The 27,994-nt window shown below is 37.4% G+C and overlaps 1 protein-coding gene across 4 annotated transcripts; it reads right to left on the reverse strand.

The window, feature by feature from the left end:
- Position 1: 1 nt before the first annotated feature.
- On the reverse strand, positions 2-27,994 carry NCAPG (non-SMC condensin I complex subunit G). 4 transcript variants are annotated; one of them, XR_009818440.1, is made up of 22 exons: positions 27,709-27,994; positions 26,978-27,187; positions 25,958-26,186; positions 24,759-24,904; positions 23,764-23,848; positions 22,616-22,808; positions 20,462-20,611; positions 18,071-18,211; positions 17,021-17,144; positions 14,768-14,857; positions 14,437-14,616; positions 13,874-13,984; positions 10,573-10,692; positions 8,869-9,105; positions 8,361-8,542; positions 5,471-5,645; positions 4,297-4,458; positions 3,299-3,470; positions 2,042-2,134; positions 1,503-1,581; positions 618-764; positions 281-354 (listed from the first exon to the last, which is right to left on the reverse strand). XR_009818440.1 is itself a non-coding variant. In XM_010199954.2 (21 exons), the coding sequence occupies exons 1-21, from the start codon at positions 27,817-27,819 to the stop codon at positions 228-230; spliced, it is 3,117 nt and encodes a 1,038-aa protein (XP_010198256.1). In that variant the 5' UTR covers positions 27,820-27,994; the 3' UTR covers positions 2-227. The 4 variants fall into 4 exon arrangements, 3 of the variants coding, with proteins under 3 accessions (XP_010198256.1, XP_061848777.1, XP_061848778.1); XM_010199954.2 differs by lacking the exon at positions 618-764 and having other exon boundaries at positions 2-354; XM_061992793.1 differs by lacking the exon at positions 281-354 and having other exon boundaries at positions 586-764.

Raw genomic sequence — 27,994 nt, forward strand, 5'->3', positions numbered from 1 at the left:
AAAAAAATCCTTTTGTTCAGGTAATATTCTAACATGGGTTTTCAGTATGGCTGCTGGGCTCCATATTGTAAAAATCATCCCAAGCATCTATTTTTCAAAAATACTAAAAGTTCTTAAAAAAACTAAACTCATAATTGATCATAATATCCCAAGTTAAATATGACTTGTTTTGGAAGTCTGATGTTAAGTACCAGCATTGGCAAAGGACACTTTCTCTTCTCCTGTCCTCATTGATCTGCTTCCCTACTCAGAAGCCTTGAAAGATTCATTCTTGTTTTTTCAAGTGCCACTGTTTTTGCCCGTCTTGAAGGCCTTGAGCTTGACATTGGGACTGGTTCTGGAATTTCATCACCACTGAAAGGTAAAATATTTAAAAGTAAGGCCAAATAGAGTATGCAAGCAGAAGAGTAAAACTTCAAACAGGGTCTTAAAGAGCAAAAGTGCTTCTTACTAATTATAAACTTTTTTGAGAAGAATACTTTCCCAAGTGACACAGCAGTATCAGTGAAACAACCAAGTGGTAGCAGTTGTAAAATAAGCAGAACCCCCAAAAGACTTGGTGGTATCAAAGTAAACACAGCAAACGGGCAACAGGGAAGGATCTGCCCTAAACCCACCCATGGCTTGTTTGCTTGAGAAAGAGTGAGCACAGCTGAAAATCACCAAGGTGATGTCCTTTTAATGCTTGTGTCCGAGAAGATTACCAGGGAAGGAAAGCATTGTGCGTGCTTGATGGCATCTAGCAACAGGACAAGGGGATGAAGCTGGAACACAAAAAGTTCCACTTAAACATAAGAAAAAACTATTTCACTGTTCAGGTGAGGGAGCAGTGGCACAGGCTGCCCAGAGGGGTTGTGAAGTCTCCTTCCTTGGAGGTCTTCAAGACCCATCTGGACATGTTCCTATGTGACCTGATCTAGGTGACCCTGCTTCTGCAGGGAGGTTGGACTAGATGATCTCTAAAGGTCCCTTCCAACCCCTACCATTCTATGATTCTATGATTCACTCACCAGGCATTTCTAGAAGCTTATCAACTACACAGTGAAAAGTAAGCAACAGCAATGTGGAGGGAGAAAAAGAATTTTAATGAAAAAAATTACCAGTGTGATTCCTCCACACAACAGGTATTAAAAAAGCACAAAAAGTTATCAGAAGAGTATTAACGTAAGCCAAAAATCTACCTTTTGTCAGCGAGAATGGACATTAACTCAATTCAGAAAAAGTATGTTAAAAAGGGAAAAAGGGAAAGAAGAAAAAAAAACCAAAACAACAAAACCCCAAAACCCCCCAAGCCCCAGGCCCTTAGGCCCTGATAATAAAACATGAAGCTGTTGAGCCCGATGTTGTTTCAGAAGTACTAGTTCAAATAAAAAAGTTTTCTTAAATATTTATCTGTGGAACAGCAGATAGCAAAGGTTCAGCTTTTGGGAAAGAAAAACATTTCTATTCTATTCCATTACTAGAAGACATGTCAGGGTTTGATGGTAAAGGGAAGGATTTACCTTTCACCACTGCATTTTGCAGCTGTGCCAGTTTTCCTTCTGCTCACAGACCGCGTTGCTGCTCCTGCTTGCCCTTGCCCTAAGTATAAGCAAAAGTCGTTCTTCAAGGCACGATCCCATTTCTTTTCTTAGACAAGTTTTGTATTTTCCTTCAGGATTTGATATGGCATCAAAACATGCAAGTGAGCAGTCACCACAGACAGAAAGTGGTGACAAAACAAAGCCACCTCTGGAATCTCGCAACATATCCCTTCTGCCAGGAGCCCCCCGTGTGTTTGTGCAAAGGGCTTAGGCCAAATTACCTTCAAATCCTCTAGGACTTTTTTTTTCCTTTCTAAAGCTGTGTTGCTGGGAGGGGCTAACAGCACAAAGATTGCCACAACACAGGCTATTTTAATCTCTTTACAAATAAATCTTTAAAAATTCGAATGGACTATGAGAGCTGATTGTTTTTTAGATCTATATAGTCCCAAAAAGCCACTCTGAAATTAGTTTAATAAAAGCAATGAGCACTGTAGGCAGAATAAGCTGGTGCGTACCTTTGCCAGCCTTGCTTCTTGTAGATTTCAGTTTTGCAGTTCCTGCAGTTTTAACTTCATTAACTGGAGTATGAAGGGTATCCTCATTAAGTTCTGTTGAACAGAAGGGCACTTTCAGAAGTCAGAGATAATCCACTTTTAATTTAAGTACCAGTATTTTAAACTCTGGCTGTTATGTAAAAACCCACACAATTTTAACCTCACTTTTTCCTTAAACCAGTAATCAAATAATAAGGTTAGAAGGAAGTTTAAAATGTCACTCAGCTCTAACTCTGCCCCAACATAAGTCAATCACACATAAACTACTCTTGACAATTGTTTAGCTCCTTCCATTGTGTCAGAAGTCTTTTCTTCTACAACCTGCTTTTAAAAGTGCTCAAAAATCCCCTTTCATGAGAAATTCATACTAAACGTATTATCAGGTGGCAGGAGGAAAAAATGCAACTTTTTTCTCAAAAGCATACTTTCAACTTGCATCCAATAAATATTTGAAGACATAAACATAGAAGCTTTAAGAAAGTATTTGACACTTTCAGAAACAACAGATTAAAGCCCTGCAATAATACACTTGAAATTATAAACAAGTAATTAAGAGAAATCTTAGAAGAAAATGTGATTTCCTTGAAACTGTTGCATATCAATATCTTCACTTTAGTGCTACAAGCAAACCTAAAACCAGTTTAATCCAATTTCAGCTTCTCTGCTGAAAAATGTCAGACTTTCTGTGCCACCAGTACAATGTACTCTGCTGAGGCACACGCAGCTGCACAAGCTGTGCAGGAGGTGAAAAGAGCTTCTAGCTACTTTCTCTTCAAGGTCTGCAATAGCAATAAACCCAAACTCCACATATGAACTCATAACAAGCACCAACAAGTGTTGACACTAAAGACAGGAGCTGTACACTGTCACAACACAGCCTGTAACAAGCACAGGCATGGTAACTCCAAAGTCTGGAAAAAGAAAAAAGCCAACCCCATTTTAATACTGTGTCATATAAAAGAAAGAGCTGCAGGGCAGATGCAGCACTAGAGTAATACAGAGAACAACAAAACACAGCATGTGATCAAAAAGCATTTAAAAAATGGAAAACACTTCAGCACAAATAGGTTACACTGTATGCATATTCACTAGATGTTCCCTTTTCCTCATTTTGAAAATAGGAGACTAATTTAAAGGAGGAAGAGTAAAACTCATTTTCGTAACATCTAAACAAGTCAGTTGTGTGCCTGCTACTAAACCACACCTCTCCTGAATTACCTTCTTCATTTTGAATAGTATTTCCAGGTGATGTGATGTCGGTTTTCTGTGTCCTTTCAGAAAAGCCTGTTTCCTCACTCCTTTTAGAGTGGTCTTTGCCCACATTAGGATCTCTGGTCAAGTTCATCTTGATCTTCTCAATAGCTCTTTGACAGTGTTTATCTTTCACTTTCTGAAGAAGACATTTAATGTTAAATGCTACGTAATTTTAAAACTATTTCTTTTATCCATTAAATTTACCCTACAATAGGATGAGGTAAATTTACTGCACAAAGGCTACGAAGTGTGACATGAAGGCTATTAGTCAAGTTGAAAGGGGAAACACTTTCTCCATCAACACCAGCCACTGAACCCCCCAAATACAAAAACATAAGAAACATTAAAGTGATCAGACATTTCCAGCTGAGTCTTAGAGCACAGCTACCTCTGGATGATATGCCAATTCTGGACCAGCATTCTTTTCAACATTTCTATTATACCATTGTCTTCCCCAGTCACACTTCCAATACTATCTTTTTTCTAGATTAGTAAAAGAATTCATGTAAAAACTTTCACATCATTCCTGTAATGGCTTCTCACTTTATCTTAATTCAAGCACCTTTTTCATGTCAGTTATTAATCTCAACAGTTACACTGTAAATTTAGACATAAAATTTCAGCTGCTAATAGTTAACTAAAGGTAAGCCACCCAAACTGTAAAAGAGTACTGATTTTACTTTAACATGAAAAAATATCTACATTAAAAGAACTTCCTGTACTGAAACGTGTTTCACTCTGATTTTACTATCTGTAGTGGCTGGAATACGTAAATTATACAGTGAGATCAGCTCAGATTTTTCTAAATGACTCAAAAAACTGATTTTCAAAGACTGGTTAAAAGAGAAATTCCAGTCTCATTGCTATAGGCACTCTGGTGTTAAGCCTATCAGAATATTACATTGCCCAATGATTTTAAAAAATCATTATAATTAGAGAACCAGGTTCTTTATATACTACACCTCCAGAATCTCGTTGAGCAGAACCAGAAGATTCTCTGTGGAAGAACTACTGAGTTCCAGGGAACTTAAAGCTTTTGTGTAAATCCGAACATCTGGTGCAGTTGGGTCCGTCAAGATTTCGTTGCAGATTTTCATGGCTAAATTGTCATGCACTGTAGAGTCCTGGAAAGGAAAGAAGTTGGATATCAGAAATGTCGCAAGGAACTATATGATAGAAGCATAGAATGGTAGGGGTTGGAAGGGACCTTTACAGATCATCTAGTCCAATCCCCCCTGCAGAAGCAGGTTCACCTAGATCAGGTCACATAGGAACATGTCCAGGCGGGTCTTCAAGACCTCCAAGGAAGAAGATTCCACAACCCCTCTGGGCAGCCTGTGCCACTGCCCCATCATCCTCACAGTGAATAGTTTTTCTTATATTTAAGTAGAACTTTTTGTGTCCCAGCTTCATCCCATTATCCTGTGTCCTGTTGCTAGCTACTATAGAAAAAAGGGATGTCCCAACCTCCTGACATCCACCCTTTAGATATTTGTAAATATTAATAAGATCTCCCCTCAGTCTCCTCCTCTCCCTACTAAACAGCCCCAGTTCCTGCAGCCTTTCCTCATATGAAAGATGTTCCATTCCCCTGATCATCTTGGTGGCCCTGCGCTGGACTCTCTCCAGCACTTCCCTGTCCCTCTTGAGCTGAGGAGCCCAGAACTGGACACAGGACTCCAGATGAGGCCTCACAAGGGCAGAGTAGAGAGGGAGAAGAACCTCCCTTGACCTGCTGGCCACACCCTTCTTGATGCATCCCAGGATGCAAATACATGAGAGAGGAATCAAATGATTCTGATTTAAGCAGCGGATGACTCAATCTACAGAGTAAAGATTTTCCTAAAATGCGGCATTTTATGTACACACACCAACTGATTTTTGAAAATATTTTTCCCAATAGAGACTATCAGCCATGGTGCAAGTTCCTACTAGTGTTTTTTAGCTGTAAGAGGGAGAGGAAATCCAGAAGGCAGTTAGGTCAAGCTAAAAGACTTCATTACCTGAACAGTCACTCATTTAATCCAACTTCTGACACTAGGAACCCTGAGAGAGGCCTACAGCTAGAAACAAGTGGAGTCAGTTCTTCATCTCCAGACACAGTTATTGTTTTTCCTTCAGTTTAGCACACTGTACCTGATAGTCCCGAGACTCTTTAGGCTGAGGTTTCAATCCACTTGGTCTGGTCAGGTCCACTAACAGCTCAGAAACATTACTGGTGTCTATTTCTGACAAAGGTGAAGTTGCAGGAGCATTGAACAGTGTTTGCAGAGTTGGAAGATAAGCTTCTTCAAAGCACTCCTGGTTAGACCTGTTTCAAGGGACTCAAATATTAGTAGCATAATAACACAAAATTAAACCTTATTTTACCCTCAAGTTTCCTCTTTGTGATGAAAGTTGACAGACTCATTACAATACACCAACAAATGCAAAGTAGGAGCAGCCAGCCTTGGTAGAGACGGCCAGCAGAACCAAGATACCAAAACTGCTTCAACAGAACCAATTTTGTTAAGTTTATCACACTGTGCTTCAAGTAAGTTTGAAGTAACACTTCCTGCCTCTGAACAGTTTGAAAGTTCATCCTTGGTACTAGAAACCTGATATACACATGCTCATTCTCTCTTACAGAGAGAATGGACAGACATAAATCACAATCACAGAATCTTAAGGGTTGGAAGGGACCTCGACAGATCGTCTAGTCCAATCCCCCTGCCAGAGCAGGACCACTTTATTTAGATAAAATTTATTTAGACCACTTTCTTCTGCTCATTCCTGCTTCCTTACAGTGTTTCTGGAGAGAGGGCACTTTTCATTGTGTAAGAAAGCCAGGAAGCCTGGCAAAAGAATGCAGTGGTTAACAAGATTTTTGGAAAGAATGCGTGTGCTTTTTTTTTGCCTCAGAAGAGTTAACTCCTGCCAAGCAAGCCTAAAACAAAAATAAATCATGTTGCACTTGGTTCTGTAGCAGGTTGTCCAGAAATGTAGGCCTACAAGACAGGTAAAAAAATCCTATGGTGTCAAGAAGCCTTGCGGCACTCATTGGTGAAGTCTTTTTTGTTTCGGATACTCATTAGCCTGTTATTTTAATCCAACTACAGCAGAAAACTAAGAAAGTAAATAATTTCAAAACAAGCTGTTTGCTGCTAGATTATTGAGCCAAATCAGCTGAATAAGAGTCCTTTTGAGCATTAAACTGAGGCAAGAACTCTCCTTTTCAGCAGCTTTAAGGCTTTAGATTGGCTCGAGCATAACTGAAGCATCATTCGGATTATTTCCTGTAAAAAAGTTTAGTAGCATATAGGCAGAATTTTCTCCTCTCAGGCTGCCAGAGTTTATTACTCTTAAGAAGATACTCCACAAATAACAATTGTTCACTGGTTACAGGATCCTGTCCCTGTTACTGGCATGCCATGCCACTCTATTGACATGACAGAATACATTTTATTAAGTCACCATCAATGCTTCTTTTCCATCACATGCTGTTCAAATATTTAATTTCAAAAAGCAAATCTCTTCAATATCTCTGAGACCAGATGGGGAGGTTAACAGAACAACACTCAGAAAACAAACAGAACTTTCAAATTCAGCAAGAGATCAGTACCAAAATTCGGCATGAACCTCAGCCAAGTCTCATTCATTACCCAGTTTTCTGAATGGCAACTTTGCAAATAGTTCTGAATTACACATGGTAATTAATAATTCTCCTGAAAATACAGTATTGGTAACCAAAGGCACTCCAGGATTCATCTTAAAATGAACTGCTTGTGATCCAGAACGCAGACAGTGCTTTCAGACAGAAAATTAATGAGGTTTCCAAACTAAACAGAGATTCCAAAGCAATGAGCCAGACTAAGATTTAGGGTTTCTTTTTCTCCACTGATTGTTACGACATTTGCTTAAAGCATACACCATGGTTTTCTTTTCAAGAAAAAGACCATCTATGAGGTGTCAGAAGGAGTTGTCTCATTTGCACATGACTTTGAAATGCACAGTTACTCAGATGAGCAATCATTAGGACTCAATACATTTTTCTAAAAGAAAAGGGTTCACTGGGTGGGAATTAGGCAGAGACAAAAGATTATTAGTGTTAAAATTCATTACTCAATATCAGAAATACTGGAAACATGAAATTAGTTTTTTCTGTTACTCACTTTCGAAAGAATATAAGTAGGGAAAACTCCATTCTGGAGTAGACAGCGTTCTTCTCTTTTTTTCTTACAAACAACCAAAAGACATGTGTTTGGGTTTTTTTTTTCCCTCCTCTGTAAGTCAACTCCCATTTGAACTATTTCTCTTAATGTGGCAATTTAGAGGCCATAAAAAATTTAATTTGGTTTGGAAAAAATAGGTAATATATAAAATATGTCTAAATTAAATCTTAACTGTAAAAAAGTCAGGTAAAAACACAGCTAGTTCAGACTGGCTAAAACCCTTAACAGCAACTGAAAAGTGAAAGTGAAACATTTCATTGAGCAAGTGAAAAGAGATAAGAATTAATATTTTAAGTTCCTGTGCCCTTAAATAAGCTCTCTGCCTCTTTTGTCCACTACCAAAATAAACAAGGGCCTTTAAATCTCCTGTGAACTTAGACTGGAGAATTCTTTGGTTAAAAATCAAACCAAACCCCCAATGACAACGAAGCAGCCCGCTGCTTTGACATCTGCTGGGTACCAATTATTTTCTTTTGAATTACTCCCGCAAGCTTCCTGCCATTTGAGCGGCACTTCAAAGTCCACCTGTAGTGCTCAACAGCATAAATAAGTAAAGCACATCTCTTTAAATTAATCTTTTATTCAGTATCTTGAAGTTTCAATTATAAGCTTAGGAATGAAAGAAAAGTGAAAGGTCACAGGGGTAAGAGGGAATTCATGGGAAGTCTTCTGAAGAGTCATAGGATGAGGTTACGGATGTTGAAAAGTAATATGGGTAGGAGGCTGACAAATTTGCATTTGTGCAAGACTTAAAAAGGTTCCTAAAGCTGCTAGACCAAGGTGTGCTTTCACATAATAATTTACAAAGGCCATACCTATTTGCGTAAGCAAATAATGGGAAGAAAACTCCCAGACAGTGTCTAAGCCGAGTGTCCTCTTCAGTCACAGGATTATACCACAACAAAACAAGACGAGAAAGAAGCTTGGCACTGGTCAGCCTCCCAGAGAACATGAGCTTGGCTATGCCTTCTGCAGCTTCTGTCCTAAGCTCTGGAAACTGAAGAAAGAACCGATCACACACACTGCACAGCAACTGCAGCATTTCTCACTAATGCTTCGTAACGACAGCTTATGTCCTATTTTGCCAATCAATTCTCTACATTCATATATTTGCAGCTGCAGGAAATTCAAAGGTAACTCAAGAGCAACGCTAGTCTGGAGCAGTAACAAAGCTGGGGTCATTTTCTAGGACAACTCTTTTGATGTCAGACCATTCATTTCAGTCACACATCATGTAATATTCACGTGCAACCTATCAGGATGGGAAAACTTCTAGAAAAAAAAATAAAACTAAACTAAGGAACATCTTACAGTATTTGTTACCTCACTGTCTAAGAAGCCAGAAAGAAGCTGGAGGAGGTTGTGAACCATAGCAGTCTCTTCTTCTTCCTCTATTTGACCACTTCCTTCCTCACCATTTTCAGTTCTGGTGTGTGCATCTTCACTTTCAGAGTCCTTGTCTCTTCTGGCTTTAAATGGCTCAATCCCAAACAGCATTAGTTGATCAAAGACTGCCTTTAAAGCACTGAGCTTGACCTTTATATTATCTACTTGCAAAACCTAGTTTTAGTAAGGAAAATGCATACATTAACTTAGAGTAGACCACCAGTGTTAGCATTAAGCATGGTAAGTTTTAGCCTTAATAAGATAGTTTAATTCAGAAAACTTTTTCTAACACTTGGGACAAATTTCAGATGTTAGGAAGCTGCGATACAGGTTTAAACCTGAACTTATAATAAAATCTGGGATATCAAGTCATCTATGCAATTTCCACTGCATAGCATGTAGGTGTGACAATAATTTTACTGTTTAACTTCTACACAGAAATCAGACAAACAGAAAGTCTATTTGCCCGTAGTAGCTGCACAGTATTAGGCACTACAGAGAATATATAAGACAACCCCTGCTCTGAAATACTGTGTAGCTTAAGATAAACAATACGTAAAAAGCCAGCAGGGAGCAAGACAGCAATAAAAATCAAAGTTGCATAGATTACTGTATGTGTCATAGTTCAAACTGACATTCAGAGATAACCATAAATCATGAGTTAGCCTAAAGATTCCACGTCTGTTTAGTCCAACATCCCACTTTGGATGGCAGCCTACACAAAGAACATGGGGTTCAGTAATTAATTTCTGTAGATCCTAAAGTCTAAATTAAGCTGCCGAAACAACTGAAATTCTCCCAAAACACACACTAATTTTTAACAAGATATACTCAAAGGGAAATTAAAAGCAATAGTATAATATTAACTTTTTAGGAATCCAAATTTCTCCTATGGTGACTCTGTCATCCTGTCTGAGCCAAGCATGTCATCTCAATGCCTGCTGTCACATCTCTTGAGTGTGTTAATAAGCACACCCTAATAAAGAAAAATGGCCATCTACACTTCTCTCAAACACAAGGTCTGGAAAGTTAACAAATTTCTTTTATACCATCCGTTCAGAATCAGAACTTTTACTCCAAATGAGGATGATGTGGATATTATGGCATTCAACACAGATGTTCAGCCATGCTATCATTTGTTACTTTGAATACTGCTTTATCCTCTAATGAACAATTTTTCCTTAATCTATACAAAATTAGCAATTCAGAAATCAGACACTCAAGACCACAGGTGAGTATGTAGCAAATGTAAAAGCAGTAAGTCACATTTTTACTTTGGTTTCCCAAGGAAGTCTTACAAAATCCTACAGCATCTCTCTTCTATGTGGTAATAACATAAATACATGACCAATTTCACCCAGGTGCAGAAGAAAAAGTGAGACAAACTTTGAAGACCATAAGTGACCTTACAAAGGAAAGGCATTCTACTACCAAGACACAACATGGGCTCGAAGACATTAAGACATTATTTAGACATTAGAAAAATATGCAATATGAAGCCACACTCTCCAGATCCAGATCTTTAGGAAATCGGGAATCACTGATTCTCAAATAACTAAGAATAGCATGTAAGAGTAAATAAAACTAGTCTTGTTTTTAAGTCACACAGCCTGTCATTCCATTTCTCATTAGGCATTTCACCTGTAACAGCAATGCAAGCCGCTGTCGAGCTAATTCTTTGTTCTGAAGGGCACAGCAACCCAAACACAGAACTGCCATATTTCTCACAGATGGGTAGACAGCAGTTATAGCAGGAAGTATCTGGAAACGACAATAACATTAGACATTAATGTTGAAACACAGAAATAGAAAATAAAAATCTTCATGTGGCATACTAAGATGTGCTTACCCTGAAACCAAAAACAATTTAGTCTGATATAGGATTAGAAAGTGGTAGCTACTATGAACTGTTTACCTAGATATAAAACAAGAGCAGTTTGAGTATGATGTTTGAAATCAGCAGTAAAATAACGGTAAAGGTCACATGAGTGTTTTGCTTTGTGTTTGTTTTTAATAACTATGAGTTTTCAAACAAAATTAAGCTGACAGCTAATTGTAAAATTAAAAAATCCCCAAATACACAATGACAAACTTAAACATTTTTTCACTAAAGACATTAGCGTTCTTACACAGAATCAATACCTAGTTCCAAGTTGCAAAATACAGCTGCCACTTTCATATACTTTTAATAGTTTTGAGAAGACAGTGGTGAGAATTCATACAAAAGAAAAACCAGGCTAGATGTAGGGTGAATGTTACTCTGGCATCATTCTATATGTTTGCATTTACTACAGAGTTCGTTAACCTTTACTAAAAGTTTAAACAACAAATAAGATATCCCAAGTCATGTAGTAAGTGAAAATCCAGCAGGAATGATACGCAAGCGGGACCTTGAAGAAATAAAAATGGAATAAACAACAAATGTGAAAATTAAAGAAAGACTTAATGAAAAATAGTGACCTCCTCCAATGACAGGGTAACCCGCTTCTTGGATGAAGGAAAGGCTGTGGATGTTGTCTACCTTGACTTTAGGAAGACATTTAACAGTTTCCCATAGCATTCTCTTAGAGAAATTGGCTGTTCTTGGCTTGGATGGGCACACACCTGGATGGGCATGTACCTGGCTGAAAAACTGGTTAGATGGTTGAGTCCAAAGAGTCGTGGTCAATGGAGTTAAATCCAGTTGGCGGCCACTCATGAGTGGTGTCCCCCACGGCTCAGTACTGGGGCCACTCCTGTTTAACATCTTTCTTAAAGTGGATCGAGTGCACCCTTAGCAAGTTTGCAGATGACACCAAGCTGGGTTGAAGTGTCAATCTGCTTGAGGGTAGGAAACTTTACAGAGAGATCTAGACAGGCTAGATGGCTGGGCCAAGGCCAATGCCATGAGTTTCATTAAGGCCAAGTCCCAGGTCCTGCACTTGGGCCACAACCACCCCCAGCAGCACTACAGGCTTGGAGAGGAGTGGCTGGAAAGCTGCCAGGCAGAGAGGGACCTGGCAGTGTTGGTTGACAGCTGGCTGAACATGAGCCAGCCGTGTGCCCAGGTGGCCAAGAAGGCCAATGGCATCCTGGCCTGGATCAGGAACAGTGTTGTCAGCAGGAGCAGGGAAGTGATCATTGCCCTGTACTTGGCTTTGCTGAGGCCACACCTCGAACACTATGTCCAGTTTTGGGCCCCTCTCTACATGAAGGACATTGAGGTGCTGGAGAGGATACAGAGGTGGGCTGCCAAGCCAGTAAAGGATTTGGAGCATATCTTCTACGAGGAACAGCTGAGGGATCTGGGGCTGTTTAGCCTGGAGAAAAGAAGACTGAGGGGAGACCTTATCACTCTCTACAACTACCTGAAAGGAAATTGTAGGAAGGCAAGGGTCAGTCTGTTCTCCCTAGTAACAAGCAATAGAACAAGAGGAAATGGCTTCAAGTTGCACCAGGGGAGGTTCAGGCTGGATATGAGGAGGCATTTCTTTAATGAAAGGGTCCCTGGAGGTGTTTAAGAGATGGTTGGATATTTCACTTAGGGAAATGGTCTAGTGGTTGATAGGGTTGGGACAAGGGCTGGACTTGAGGATATTAAAGGTCTCTTCCAGCCAAAACGATTCTATGATTCTATGACATATCTCCAATTAGCAGTTCTAAGAATACTACTAATACACAGGAAAGAAATCAGGTGTGGCACATGTAAGCTAGTCCAAAATGGTGTTGCAATTTCCTTTGCAGTTAGAATTCTACTGAGTCAGGTTATCTAGCCCCTTATCTCATTATCAAAAAAAGATCAAAACCAAATTCCTATGAAGTATAACATAAAGGGAATAAGCAGATACTTCCCAAGAATTCTTGTCAGCGTCCCAACAATTTGCAGCTGAGACACACCAAGGTTGGGAGGCTGTTCTTATCTATCTTATCTACCTAATCATTCCATAGTAATTATCTTTCTTGAACTTGCTCAGTCTTCCTTGAAATTTATGAATGTGTTCACCATGCACACATCCTGCAACAAGGAATTTCACAGATTACATATTATGTGAACCATCAGCTAATTTCATTTCTTTTGAGTTCACTAGCTGATCACTTTCTCTTAACATTCACGTCTCATGACTTCTGCCCTGTCTCAGACCAGGTTACTGCAACTAGGTTACAAAGAGGTAACCTATTTAGTTGTTCTTCAGAGAGAAGCTATTCCTTGCTGCCTTTCTCTTGATCACTTCCAATTCAAATATAAACTGTCTAGTAGATGGGATAAGAATTGCACAGATTATTCAGATTACTTTCTCCATTCTGTTTGCTCACTCAATAAGAGTTAAAAGTCCATGATATTTAGAAATGTTCATCTTAAAATCCATACTCATGAAAATTAGGAAGTATACCTTGTAGACTATAAAATGCCTATAATACCACTGCCTTATTTTTAAATACAGAAAGGGCTAAGGAAACAGAGGGGAGTGAGGTGTAATGCCCCCAAATATCTTCCACTGTATGTGGAAGAGATAAAAGAAAGGTCTAAGTTCCAGTCTTTCCTAGACAAAAAGCTTTTGACTAGCAGGGGAAAAAAATAACCTAACAAAAAACGTGAAGTTTTTTATTAGAGCTCTCATAACTTGAGCTGATAGAAAGTCCAAGTAATTTAAGTACCAAGAGAGGAAAGCAGATGCCAAAGCACCACACTGGGCACACTGTAACTCAGCCCCATCCAACACTGTCGTATATTTGTCAAATATTTACCATCTTTTATTATTTACTGTCGCTCTGCCACATCCAGCTCTGGCACAGATCAGAACATCTGGACTACACCCCAAAGGCACAAAGTTCTGGGAAGGCTTCAAAACACCAGACACAGTACTACAGATACAGTAATTACAAACCAGGCCACAAGCACCCCAAGGCCAACGAGGACAGATCCATTTTTACAAGAACGTAAACAATATTTATTCCTACATACCAGAGATTCAATGATTTCATTAATGGTTGGATCAATTCCTTTAGAAAGGGACATGATCTTCAGAAGCTCATAACACATCATCAGACACTTCAACAGTGTTTCAGGATCATTCTTCAAGAGGTTTGGGGAAAAGAGAAAAACATTATTAACACAAATGGTGTCTGTGATAAGGAAAATTGAGACACCAATAACATTTTTTTCCCTACCCAGATAAACACATCCTGTCCACTACACATTTGTTGTGCAAGGATATTAATCAAAGTCTGTCTATAAACTATGATGAAAAGAGATTTAAGTTTTCACTTAGTTAAGAGTAAAAGCAGTAAAAACAAGTCCTTTTTAGAATTCTTTAGTTACTCAAGGACAAAAGAGCAGTTTCACTGCAATTGATTTTTTTCTAGACCATAAAATCAACATCTATATATGCAGGAGAAGAATATCATACACATTCATTTTCAAAGTTAAGATAGACAATACAAGGCCAAATAGCACTTTCTTCTAAAGCTATGAATAAATGACAAAATATAAGCAGCACTTGGGAACCCAGGAAGGGAAGAAGAGACCTTCTCCACACGCATTTCTTTGATCTCAGGTTGCTCTGCTTCTTTTATCAGGTCACTTTTTTGGTGTTCCAACTCATTTATTTTCTCTTTTAGTACTGATGCTTTATTAAAATCCTGCAGAGTAATGCACTCTTCCAAAGCTGCTTTTGCTTCAAAAAGTTTCACTTTTGTTTCAGCTAACTGAAATGCAAAGTAAAATGAAAATTAATACCATTTTTTACTAGCCAACAATACACTATTTACACTATCCAATAATACGTTACTAAATAAAACTCTTACTAGATGGACACGCTTGAAAAATATTTGTCTTGTTAACTGAAATTTGCTTTACCTTAAGCTCTCTCTTTCTTATTTCAGCAGCATCAACAGGCTGGTCGACTGAAATAATTGGTTCACGAACTTCTGATATAATTTCTGCAATCTGTTGTTACAAACAGCATATTAGTGTCATTAATTCCAGCTCAGATGTCAGATACTAAGCATTTAACTTTTCCAAATTTAAAATACCGTTCTTCTAAGAAGAAAGAGAAACTGCACATATGTTCAATAAACAGCTAATTCACTGCATATTTGACAGTGCATAGTCTAACCATGAAAGTCCACCATTTTCTACCATTTAGCTAGGTATGCAAGAAAACAGAAGACTGTATATCCATGAATAAGTTAATCAGTTTCTATGCCAACAGTTCACAGGCATCATCTCCTCTAGATCTGAACACATTTCAGAAAGAAATAATTTCAGATAATTTCAGAAAGAATTACTGGTACTGAGAGTAAAATTTTTCATCTCTTACCACTTCAATCAAAATAGAACAAAGAACACTATCACTTACAGGTCTACAAAACCACCATATGTAGTATAAGAAGCCACACAAGCAATTTCATTCCAAGCCAAATATGTGCATAGAATTAGAAACAGAACTAGGCTGAAAGTTTTTCAGTTTGTTAGGGGTTTTCTTTAAAGTCAGACCCATTAATAAAAAATAAGACAAACAAGAGGAAAACTGAACGAGACAAGACAGTCTTAAGTTTGATTTGTGTTGAAAAAGTTCACTTCAGTTTAACTTCCTCTCAAGTTCCATTGAATTAGTTTCACTGGAACAACAGAGATGCACACATGTGCTATTACTATTGCACTACAATGCTAGAATTACTATAGTACTTCCACTGCAATCATCAAATCATACAATAGTAGGGGTTGGAAGGGACCTTTAGAGATCATCTAGTCCAACCCCCCTGCAGAAGCAGGTTCACCTAGATCAGGTCGCACAGGAACATGTTCAGGCAGGTCTTGAAGACCTCCAAGGAAGGAGACTCCACAACCCCTCTGGGCAGCCTGTGCCACTGCCTCATCATCCTCACAGTTAAATATTTTTTTCTTATATTTAAATGGAACTTTTTGTGTTCCAGCTTCATCCCATTACCCCTTGTTCTGTTGCTATCTACTACAGAAAAAAGGGATGTCCCAACCTCCTGACACCCACCCTTTAGATATTTGTAAATGTTAATAAGATCTCCCCTCAGTCTCCTCTTCTCCAGACTAAACAGCCCCAGGTCCCGCAGTCTTTCCTCGTATGACAGATGTTCCATTGCCCTGATCATCTTGGTGACCCTGCGCTGGACTCTCTCCAGCATTTCCCTGTCCCTCTTGAGCTGAGGAGCCCAGAACTGGACACAGCACTCCAGATGAGGCCTCACTTGGGTCTCTCTCTGCAGAGCTGCTCTCCAGTAGTTCGATCCGCAGCCTGTACTGTTGCGTGGGGTTGTTCCTGCCCAGGTGCAGGACTCTGCACTTGTTCTTGTTGAACCTCATGAAGTTCCTCTCTGCCTAATTCTCAAGCCAGCTGAGATCCTGCTGAATGGCAGCACAGCCTTCTGGGGAACCAGCCAGTCCTCAGAGTTTGGTGTCATCAGGGAACTTGCTGAATGTACACTCTGTCCCCTCATCTAGGTTGTTGATGGAAATGTTGAACAAGACTGGCCCCAGAACTTATATCCTTGTTTTGTGCACTGGATTTTTGGTTAGAAGTGGTCTCTGTCCTGAAGTCTAGGTTTCATTCAAAGTATTTGAGCAAAACCGAGGGTCTGTTTTTCATGAGTCAAGTTTAAATAATTATGTAGTATACAAAGACTCTACTATATAAAATACTTTTCTTATATGGGTGTTTAGCACCTATCTCAGCTGAAAGGAGAAGAGAGAAATCTGAAGCTTACAAATGTACATTCTTCTTAATTTGAATGTTTTAGTCAAAACTATTTGGATCTAATACGACAAAGGATTCTGAAACATGCTGTGAAAGTGTTAACACTTTTGAGGATCCTAATTTGATGATTACATTTACAACATCAGCCAAATCTCTATAGACACATATCTTTGGTCAACCATAAAAAACGGGGGGTAGGGGGAAGCAATGAGCAGCAGAGAGGGCAGGGTAGAGTGGCACTGATGACAAGACAAAGTGAATGCTTTACCAAACTAAAAATATTTCAGCTCCTGATATTTCTGCTACAATGCTTCATAAAGCCTGTTTGATATAAGGGAAAGGCAAAGCCTAGAAAACAATGAGCCTTTAGAATTACTTACAGCTTGAATCCTTCTGTCATCATCCGTAACAATACTGAGTAATCTTTCCACGAGCAGAGGTATAAGGGCTGTTGAAGTTGCAGGTAGAATGAGAATCTTTTGTAAAGTAACTAACAGATGCTTTCTGCATTAAAGAGTAAAAAACCAATCAATCTGGTTGCTTATTCAAGAAAATGGAAAATGTAAGAGTTAACATTTTTAACCACTTTGAGTTGTGTGATTACTCTACAGCACATTACAAGATGCTTGCCTTTTCCGGATTTTACCTGATTTCTCTTTATCAGAAAATGCTGAATATTTTAATCAGGTGTCACTACTGTCCAATGAAAGGTCACACCAGCAGAAAACAGTCAGAGTATCACTACTGTAGTATGCTTTCCTAGAAATTATTTGACTGGAAACTAAATGAAACTTACAAGTTAAGCTATCCTGCCAGGCTGACCTACAGATAATGCATTCAACTGAGACTTTGAAATTACTGCAGTGTTTATGCCATCACAACTGCAGTTCTCCATAAAACACCTGTGATGGTATGAATTTCTGAATTTATTCACTCTTACTACTTCACATCGAAGGGCTGTTGCAATTACAGGAAAAATTTAGCCAACACAGTCCAATTCATCTTGGCATCTAAAACATCTGCAGCCTTTTAGCCTTTACCAGACTGGGCTTAAAAACATAGAAACACACAGGCTACTTACTACAAGTCACCTGCTGAGAAATAATTCATTTATTTCCTATTTTTTATATAGTACATTCCAAAGCAACAATCTTGTAACACAATAATCTCAAGAATATGTCATGAAAACAACTGCATTTGTTCTCCCCAAGCAATGTTGCATATGCATTAAAACTCATTTTTCCATAGAAGTAAGGAGGCAATATTTGCACACTTTTGGGAACAACTGCATTAGAGAGACTATGCCTTTTTTTCCAGCTAGCATTATAACTTTATTTTGAACATTTGATCAGGTTATTTCTCAACACAGACCCTATGCCTGTCCACAGACATGAGTGCCATAAGCTTAATAACACAAATTTTTTGTTTACCTTCCTCCCTCTTCCATGGTATCCATGCAGCCTATGATAAGAATCAGTTGCTGGCCTATAAATTCTTTTGTCATCAGGTTTTCAAAACAATTAAAATCTTCTCTTTGTTCTTCACTAAGAACTGGCATATTTTGAAGGTACCTGAATCCAAACAAAAGAGGTGCAGTTACATCCAGAACTGTTGATGTCAAGTAAAAAAACCAACAAAAAAAAACCCATTAAAAAACCACACTCCCGTGAAACAAAACTAAAACTCAAACTCCCAGCCCAGGCCCTCCCTCCAAAATAAAAAAGAAAACCAAATCCAAAATCCCACCCCTCTCCTATCTTGTATAAACAAGTGGTTATCTCAGTTACAAGCCTTAGGAATTAATGTTTGAGTTCTCTTTTTCATAGGTTAATAGTTCCAGAAACTTATTTATACCAAATAAGTACAATTTAAAAATAATGGTAAAAAAGAAAACATTTGTTTAAAAAGAAAACTTTGTTAAAATAAAACTCATGTTTAAGAATGCAACACAGTAAGAAACAGAAAATTATTCTTGTACATGCAATTTCAGTTCTGTATCCCTAGATAAATGTGGATACTTAGGAATAAATCTATACATGCACCATTATTTACATATACAATTAGTATTTCTCTGCATATGTAAGTACTATGTATTCTACACTGTCAGAAAATCATGATCAGACTTAAAATTCACTGCACACTTTAAAGTATGCCATCACATAAGAACAGCAATGTCAGATACACTCAGCCATATAGCATGGAAAGTGTAATGTTTGTTCTGTTTATTTTTCTAGAGTCATGGTTCTTCTGTCAAAGTTTTATCTCTCAATGAGAGCATACATGTTCAGAAAATCTGGAGTGAACCACTTTGTGTACAAAATTCAATACTGAATATAACACAATAAATAAAATCCAAGTACTGATATGAGATTTTAAGATCCTTATTTTTACCACAGTTTTGCAGATACCTCTCAGCAACAGCTCATTACATTTATAAAATCTTTAAAATTTATTTAATAAGGTTAGGACAAAAACTTTGCATGTAGCTACTATTTAAGAAGATCTGAAATTGCAACAATGTAGGCATCTGCTTCTGATCATTTAACAATAGTGCTACCTGCACCAGATAATAGTGAAATATCTAAATAAAGGTTACAAACTTGCATGTCTTCTTAAATATCATTGACTTGCAGTTTCTTCTTCCTCCTGACACTCTTCCAATGCAAATAAAGACTTGGATTGTACAAATGCTAATCTTGCCTGAAACAACTGGTGGCACAGCTCACCAATGTGATGTCAACTGTTAACCTATTCAAAAGAATACTAGCAAACCTAACTATTCTTACTCAGTCATCTTCCCCTTCAGGAAGAGACTGACAACATTTGGATTAAGATCAGATGGAAAAAGAGAAACTTTTTTAAAACAACAAATACTTTACAGACTCTTAAATTAATTATGAATGAATAATTTACACCCACCAGACTCGATCCACATCTCAAAATTAGGGAAGCACAGACACTTCATTTGTTAAACGTTTATAAAATGTGTTAGCACATTCCACATTGAAAAGTAGTAGTACTTAAAGCATTGCTAGTATACTACACTTGCTGAAGTGAGAAAAGGATATGTCTATTTTTAATTTCAAATGTCTATCAAAACAAAGCATTTATCAGCAGATTTAATTTACAATCATTTCAAGGAAGCTTCACTCTACATCTTACAAGTACAACACCTCAGTTCGGATTTCTCAGCATTGTCCACAAGCTTACAAACAAATTCTGTTCAATTCTTTTGTTAAGACTAAAGTATCCCAAATGAGACAGGAAAAAAAAAAATTACCTTTCTTCACTTTGGTAAGACTGACTTCACAAAACTTTTAGCTTTTCACACAGATTAAATGTTCTGTAATTGGCTCATTTACTAGCTCTGTCCCTGTCTTCAAACATAAGTTTTTGGGAATCATGTCTGCCTGACAGATGAAAAAGAAGGGAATGAACTTTCAGTTTCTAAACCACTTCTTTCTAGGAACAGCAGCCAGATTTTACTTGATTTTCACAAACTGCAATGAAAAAAGTGTCCATTTCTGCAAGCTCTTTGCAAACATACAGTAACCTACTTTAATACAGAGGACAGCTGCTAATTACAGAACAATTATTCTGCAATCTTAAATGGCAAATAATTATATACTATTGATCTACTATGTTATTGATGTAGTCCATCTAAATACTCTCAAAAAATCTTTTTTTAATACACTTTTTTAAAATCACTGTTAAAGTACAACTTCAGAAAACTTAAGTAGTTGAATAAAAGAAATAATCTACTTTTTAAAAAAATAAATCTCTTAGTGATACTAGATTAATTTTTTTTTAATGTAATGTACCTTAATAAATAATCAGCATATATAGCTGGTTCTGGTAGCACCTGATCTAGTAAATCTTCACCTTCTTCACCTTTTGATTTCAGATATTCACAAAGACACCTCCAGTATAACACATTCTCAGCCGTTAAGTCTTCCACTGGAATCAGTTTGCTAAACAAAAATAAATAAATATTAAAAATAAATAAAATAGGGTCTAAGACAATGGGTGCAACAAAATACATGACAGATGAAATTTTCCTAAGTTGAAATTAAAATCTTCTCAAAGACATTCCCCACAGAAATACTTGAAGGCTAGCAAAAGTAACTACTTCTTTCTTAAGGCAGCACACAGAGCTCCCTGAGCCTCTCACTACATTGCACTTCTCAATATTCTAATAAAGGTTGTTTCTGTCAGTTTGCAGAAAGATTCTGCTCAGCCCTTCAGATCTCCTAAAGCAGTCACCCAACTCCATGAAACATTGTCATCACTGTATAAGACTGGATAACTAAACTCCATTGATCTGCAGAGATGCAACAACCGCGTTAAATTATTTTTCAGCTTCTGCTTATGAATTGTTTCTTCTGTTCTTAATACAAGACCATCACACAATATTTGAGTAACAATCAGAGTATAGCAAAGGCAAAAAGACAAGTGCTTCTCAGCCTCTCTGTAAGCTCATCCTCCCTTTACCAGTCTTTTCCATACTAAGTATGACATATAACCTTTGCCTGAGAAGCAGAAAATTAAGTTGTTCGTTAATACTACCTCAAAAGAGAAAAGACAGTATCTCTCAGTGACACTTTTCACTCCCTTGAATTTTGTTTGACTTGCAAGTTATCAATAATAATTTTGGTTTTATGTCCCTCACATGCATAGGAAATAAAAACAAAACATTTAAAAAAACCAAATCACAACACCCAGTAACATGTAGATTAAAACTGATTGTTTGATGGCTTCCCACTAATCTAGGTAGCCTTTACTTAAAAGTAGATATAACAAACAGAAATTTTTTCCTTTTAACCTCTTGAGATATTGGCACACTTCCAGAGGCTGTAAGAAAGCTATTCCACTCTTACTGATGCTTTTTAAAGACAGATAGACCTATATCTACAGTGTAATGCATGTAGCCTCTATTGATTTCAAAACACATCACAGAATGCAGGACATTTTGTATGGCAACATTACACATTTTCCCCCAAAACATGGAATAAGAGTTTTGTTACCACTTTTTAAATCAATGACAAATTGTTATTTAAGTTTATCATTCAAGATTAGACTTCCACACTGTTCATAATCATTCCACTCTGTTTGCCCTTAATTAACTGGAGCTACTTCTTCTCCTTAGCATTTGCCTACAACTTTCAATTACTTAGTTTTTTCCCCTCTCCATTTTTGCTTTATGGATATTAATCACACCATCTTCTTCATATCTTAGGAACTCACTTAAATCCTAACGAACATTAACACAGGAAAAGAAGCCTCTAAGATACTGGGTTCTGTCAAGCGTTGTTATTCTGGGCAAAAGACCTCCAAAAGAAGGCTGAAACACAAATCAAATAATTCAATTCTAATTGGTTCTCCAAACTGATCACAGATAACTGAACAAGCCCCAGACTGTGCTGCCTCTAGCTCAGCAAAAGGCTCTATAAAGGGAAGCCACAGAGGACTAGGAAATGTGCAGGAAAGACCAGAAGCATAACTAAGAGGTAAAAGTAACAGGAGAAAAGGAGCTTTTTCAATACCACAGGTTAAAAAAAGACAAGAAATAAAGAGCTGTGAAGGTAAACTAGAGGACCGTCTTTACTGTCCAGACAGTATAGAAAACAAAATAAATTAGAGTCTAAATTGCTACTCAGGAAAGCATGTTTAGCTGATTAATTTACTGCCTCTCCTCTTAAATTCTTAGCATGATTTTTGAGAAAACAGGAATGCAAAGACATTTTTCATGTTTTTATCTGACAAAATCATTTTCATCTGATAAACACTAATCTTCTAAAAAAGAAAATAGAATTTCCAAAACACTTAAGTACACAAACACCAGAGACACATCACATCTTAGACCACAGTATCAATCTTATCACCGGTAAAAGTGACTCTGATTCCTGTTTAGACATAACCTTTAATGATCTTATACAAAATATTCATATTTCGTAAATTCAAACTGATCTGCATACCTGCTGTCAAGGTTTTTACTGTTCTGAACCAAGTCATGAAGTGAAGATAACGAAAATACTGCATTTAGTACTGGGATGGCCACTTCTGGGCAATTTTCCACATCTAGTCGATGGAGCAACTCTAAAACATCACCTTCAGTGAATCGTAACCAGGCTTGAAGCAGTTTTTTCTTCATTACCTCCTTAACAGCATCTAGCAATACAGGAATTCAAATGGTCTAAAATGTTAAAGGTCAAACATTCACAATCCTTTTTCTATAGAAGGCTTTTCAGAAATAAGTTACCATACAGTTGAACATATTAACATGATCCTCAACTAGACAAAAAGGAAGGTAAATCAATAAAAGATACATGCATCCATGAGACACTTCTAAGATCACAGTTTCTCACAGTTTCCAAGCAGCATATCAGCAAGCAAAGAAAATTCTCAGAGTAAGCGTAACATAGTAGCGCTTAGCAAAAGTGGCAGCTTTTATAGTGAACTTCTCACCTATAATTGGTTTTGTTGCAAAACAGAGGTATATTCTATGCAGTCAGTACCAAACTGTCCTACTCATATGTGCGTGACCTTTTGATCTTTTTGCAACACCAGTACACACAATTATGGGCTCATTTTAAATGGTTCTTTATATAAAGATGATACAGTACAGAAGACATAAAAAACAATAAAGCTGCTTCATTAAAAAAAATCAAGTTGAAAAACTAATCATCTGTGAGGATTTCTTGCTGAAAACATGTAGGAAACATTCAAATTGATACTAATGTTTACATTTCAATTCTTTAATATATTTATTAGTTACAAAAATATCTGTTTTGAAACATATTTCAAAATACACTGAATAATTACCTTTTTTCCTACTACTATATTTAATTATATTATTATTTTCTAATTTTAGTAGCATTTGGTCCAATTTTAGAGCTTGATGGCTTTCAAGTTATATGAAAGTGCAATCTTTTTCTGGTTTGTCCACTCTAAGGTAACTGGCTTCTCACATAACTTCTCGCTCTTAAATATTTCCCAGTACCTCATGACTCCCTTTTTGCTCCTCGTTATTGTCATCACAGCTTCCACGTAAATCATCCCCACTACATTAGAAAGTATTCTCTCAAACATTTATATTAATTTGTCAAGCAAGACGATCTCTTACCTGATCTGTCATTAAGTCCTTGTTGCAACAATTTTACTCTCTGTGCTATTGACAGAGCTCTCATGTGAACTTTTTCTGCCAAAACCTTAAAAAAAAAAAAATTAAAATACATTTCTACAAATGATAACAACTCAATTCATTAACTACCTGTGGTTTTAAACTCTCAGTTCTATCCATCCACAGCAATTCTAAGTCAATAAAAGCCTGAGATACCTACACCATCAGCATTGTACCAATACATTAACAAGCAGATTCCTGTGCACGGAAAAAAATGTTAAATAAAAAATGAATAAAGTTAACAAATAGCTTAGGAGCCTGGCATCTTTGTTTAAATGCAACACTGTTCTCTCTCTTCAAAGCTCCAAGAGCAATGAATACTTGCAGTGAAATAAGTGAAGCATGTCCTTTTCTTAAAGCCTGATAGATTCAGTTAAAAAAATCTAAGATAAGAAAGAGCAGAAGATGGTTTTCTGGAAAGAAACTGAGCATTTTGTTTGAAGATTTTGCCTAAGATGCCTGCATAGGAAATACACATTGTAGTATACCCTTCTTGCCTTTACCTCTACATGTAAACAGAAGTAATAGTTCATTCTTCTCAAAACTGGAATATTAAGACTATGTAATTTTTTTTTACACTAGTATTGCTGTGATCTTAGTTTCACTTAATTATGTTATGTAATAATAGCACAGAAGAAAAATTGCTACAAACATCACAAAATGCATAGATAAAAACCCAACAGATTGCATATATAATTTATACTTTTACTATCTGATCCTGAAGACCTGAGTACCATCACAAAAGTAATTTCTATCAAGTTCTGCAGTCAAGTTCAGGGAACTTAACTTGAAAACTTGTATTAAATCACTCCCCCTCAAAATTCAGGTAAGTGAAAATAAACTATCTAACTGTTCCTAGTGTGTAACCAGTGCAATATAATAAAATATTTAAAGCCTTTTTCCTATGTCAGTCTTTGAAATTAAGTGATTCGATTTACCTCATACGCCAGCTTCCTGACAGTGTCCTTTACATCCATAGTGCGGCCTACAATTTTTGGCAAAGTCTTTGCTGATGGAGCAATACATGACAGCACTGCACGCCTCACTTCTGAATTTGAATCATTTTCAAGCAGTGTGCTATAAACTGAATAACAATGTTTTCATAAGACTTTGAAACATCATAGAGAAACAGAAAATAAATCAGCGGTTGTTATTAAAACAGATTACACAAATTCAGGGAACAGTTTAGGGTCACAACCCCAAGATTTTATGGCAACTACATACCAAATCATGATCTCAAAAGAAATTCAACTAGAAAAATAATATTTCCAATCATAAGTAGGATCTTCAGTTAATAACTCCAAAAATCACTACTGTAGATCTCCCCTATAACTAATCACTTTTTCATTTATTGGACAGAAGGAAAAAAAGGCTTCCAAGTGTTGGCTCCTTAAGACCCCTGTTCAGTGGCTAGATAGCCTCATTACCTTAAATATGGATCCTCAAATTTTCCTACAACTGGAAAACTGCAATCTCCATTAAGCCTACAAAATTCACTCAAACGGTGAATCTCTCACATAACATTTTTTGTTATATTCTTGACTCTTCTTCAAAATTAAAATTAACAATAATCAGAAAATTCATCTTCTTACACTGCAAGATGATGATTGACTATGAAAAAAAAAATTTTAAAAGGAAAAAAATCCCTAGGTCAATAATGTGAGTAATCATTTCACTTCTCATGGTAGAGAGACATAATTTAAGACAAAATGTAGTATTCTATTGTCATCTCTACTCCTCCAAGTGCTTTTGTACAAATTCACTTCAATTAGTAGTACAAAAGGGTCCTTAAGGGATAAGAACAGAGCAAGCCTGTACCCTATCTCCACCCCAATTCACAACACACCATTACTCTCATCATCAGCGACATCCAGTTCATTAAACCTAAGCCCCCTATAATTTGTCATTTAACCACAACCTCATTTAACTTCTTCAAGCAGTTCTGTCTTTTCTCCTTGAACACATACAACTCTTACCTCTATGACCTTCTCTGTCAAAGAGCTCCACAGTTTACGAATTATTACAAGAACATCTTCTATTTACTCAATGCTTTTACTTAAAAACATTTTTAAGCATTTTTTTAAATGTAAGTCAACAAATGTTCTTAAACAAAAGAAAAAAAAACAATACTACTTACTATTAACCACAGGACAGTTTTCATCCTTAGGATCTTGAAGTCTCGACAGGGCCAAGACTGCTTGAATTCGTACATTTGAAAATTTATCTTTAAGTCTAATCAGCATAGCTTCATTAATTTTATCAAATAAGTCATCATCAATCTGGGCATTCTCTGGCATATTTCCCAAAATCTTATTAACCAGCTGACATGTTCGAAATCTAACTGCATGGCTGTTCGCATCGTGAGACTTCAGGAAAGGAAAAAAAGCATTCTCATTTCCAGCATAAGGCTATTAATATGCATGCATAAGTAGGCAATATTCTATACAGAACATGAAATACACAGATTTGTATCTCAAAAGCTTTTCCTATTTAAGTTTCTTTTTCACAGAACTAGACAACAATTATGGCTCATCATCTGTGCTTCATGTAACTGTCAGTTCCTCCACATAGGGAAAACACATTTTCCAGTCAACGTAGACTACAGAACATGAGCTAACTTACTGCTCTGTCTCCATAAAACATTAGAAGAAAAAAAAAATAACTGGTATTAGTGATGATGATTACTGATCCTGGCCCAATCAATACTTTTTTCCATGTTAAAGCAGTAGTTTAAGAAAATGCAATTCTACTTATGTTTTATGCTATTACAACTGTTGTTCTTTCTTTTTATCACTTGCAATAAGCAGAGAGGAATAATACATATGCTAACTATAGCACTATGGAAGATGTTTTAATATTTTTACTGATCAAAGAAATGGTATAAATTCATTTCCACAATTTCACACTTATAAATGCACTTATAGTAAAGCTTATCATGACAAATAAGTAAACAGTTCATATTTTCTCACAGGCCTAACTTCTGAAATATAGTTGTTAGGTATTGGAGGTGGGATTAACCTGACTCAAAGTACAAGCTTCACCTTGCTTTTGCTTTTGAAGTTGTAGTTTGTAGGTACCATCTCAAGCACCAGCAAGTTTTCTCCACTGCGTACAGTTTCTATTTGTTACATTAAAGATTCAATAAGTGTTACTGTACCTCAAGCAGAAAGTTAAACACATAATTCAGAAGTAAATTGTCTTCTTCCCCTTTCTCACTGCCACCTTCTTCCTCCACTTGATAAAACGAAGTAATAAATTTAGCCACAAAATTGATTACTTGTTCCACTGCTGGCTCCCGTTTGTAGATGACCATAGCATACTTCAGGAAATGAATGAATTTTTCGTGAAAATCTTCCTTATCCTCTAACTGGAAAACAAAACAAAACAAACTCTAACAAGAGCTAACTGTACGGTTCCACAGAAAACTAAAATAAATGGGTTTATAACTGCTAGCTTCCACTTCCATGTTTAAAACACCAAAGTCGGGAGTTAGGGCACACCGCTGTTGTGCTCTCTTCACCGAGTATGTTACCTAAACCTCACAGCAGGCATGTGTCTGGACGGCCGGGCTCCATTCCGGAGTTTAAATTTACTTGCTAACAGGTTTCAGACCGGCAATCGACACCTTTATCCGTTACGCTCCTGTGCCACATCTACTACTCGGCCACCCAAACATCTTCCAGCAACATCATGAATACCATGCTTTCACACCGACATTTGCAGGAGGTAATTGCGTATCACAGCTTTTAAGTCGCGGGGCTACTCTCAAGCACGCCGGCCTCACCGCTTGTTTTAGGGGAAACCAGGCCTCCGACGGAACAGCAGGGCTGTCTCGTTTCCCCGTCAGCCCAGCGGCACACCGCTCCTTCCAGGCACTGCCGGGCATACCTGATTATAGGTGTTCTTCAAAGCCACCACAAGTTTCGCGTGGTTCTGGTGAGGCTTCTGGGACAGCTGAAAGGCTTCTTTGATTTGCAGAGGCTTCTTTTTTACTCCCATGGCTGCAGAGAAAGGGGGCGGTCACGTAACGACTCCCCAGCTCCAGACGCCCTAGGCGCAGAGTCGCCCCGGCACGACGGAGCGGGGCTGCTCCCGCACAGGGCCCAACAGCAGAGAAGGCGCTGCTAAGGGCGAGAGGACTACCCCTCGATAGCGAGGCCAAGCCGCCGCTCGC

The sequence above is a fragment of the Colius striatus genome, chromosome 3 (genome assembly GCF_028858725.1).
Source record: "Colius striatus isolate bColStr4 chromosome 3, bColStr4.1.hap1, whole genome shotgun sequence".
NCBI classification, from domain to species: Eukaryota; Metazoa; Chordata; class Aves; order Coliiformes; family Coliidae; genus Colius; species Colius striatus.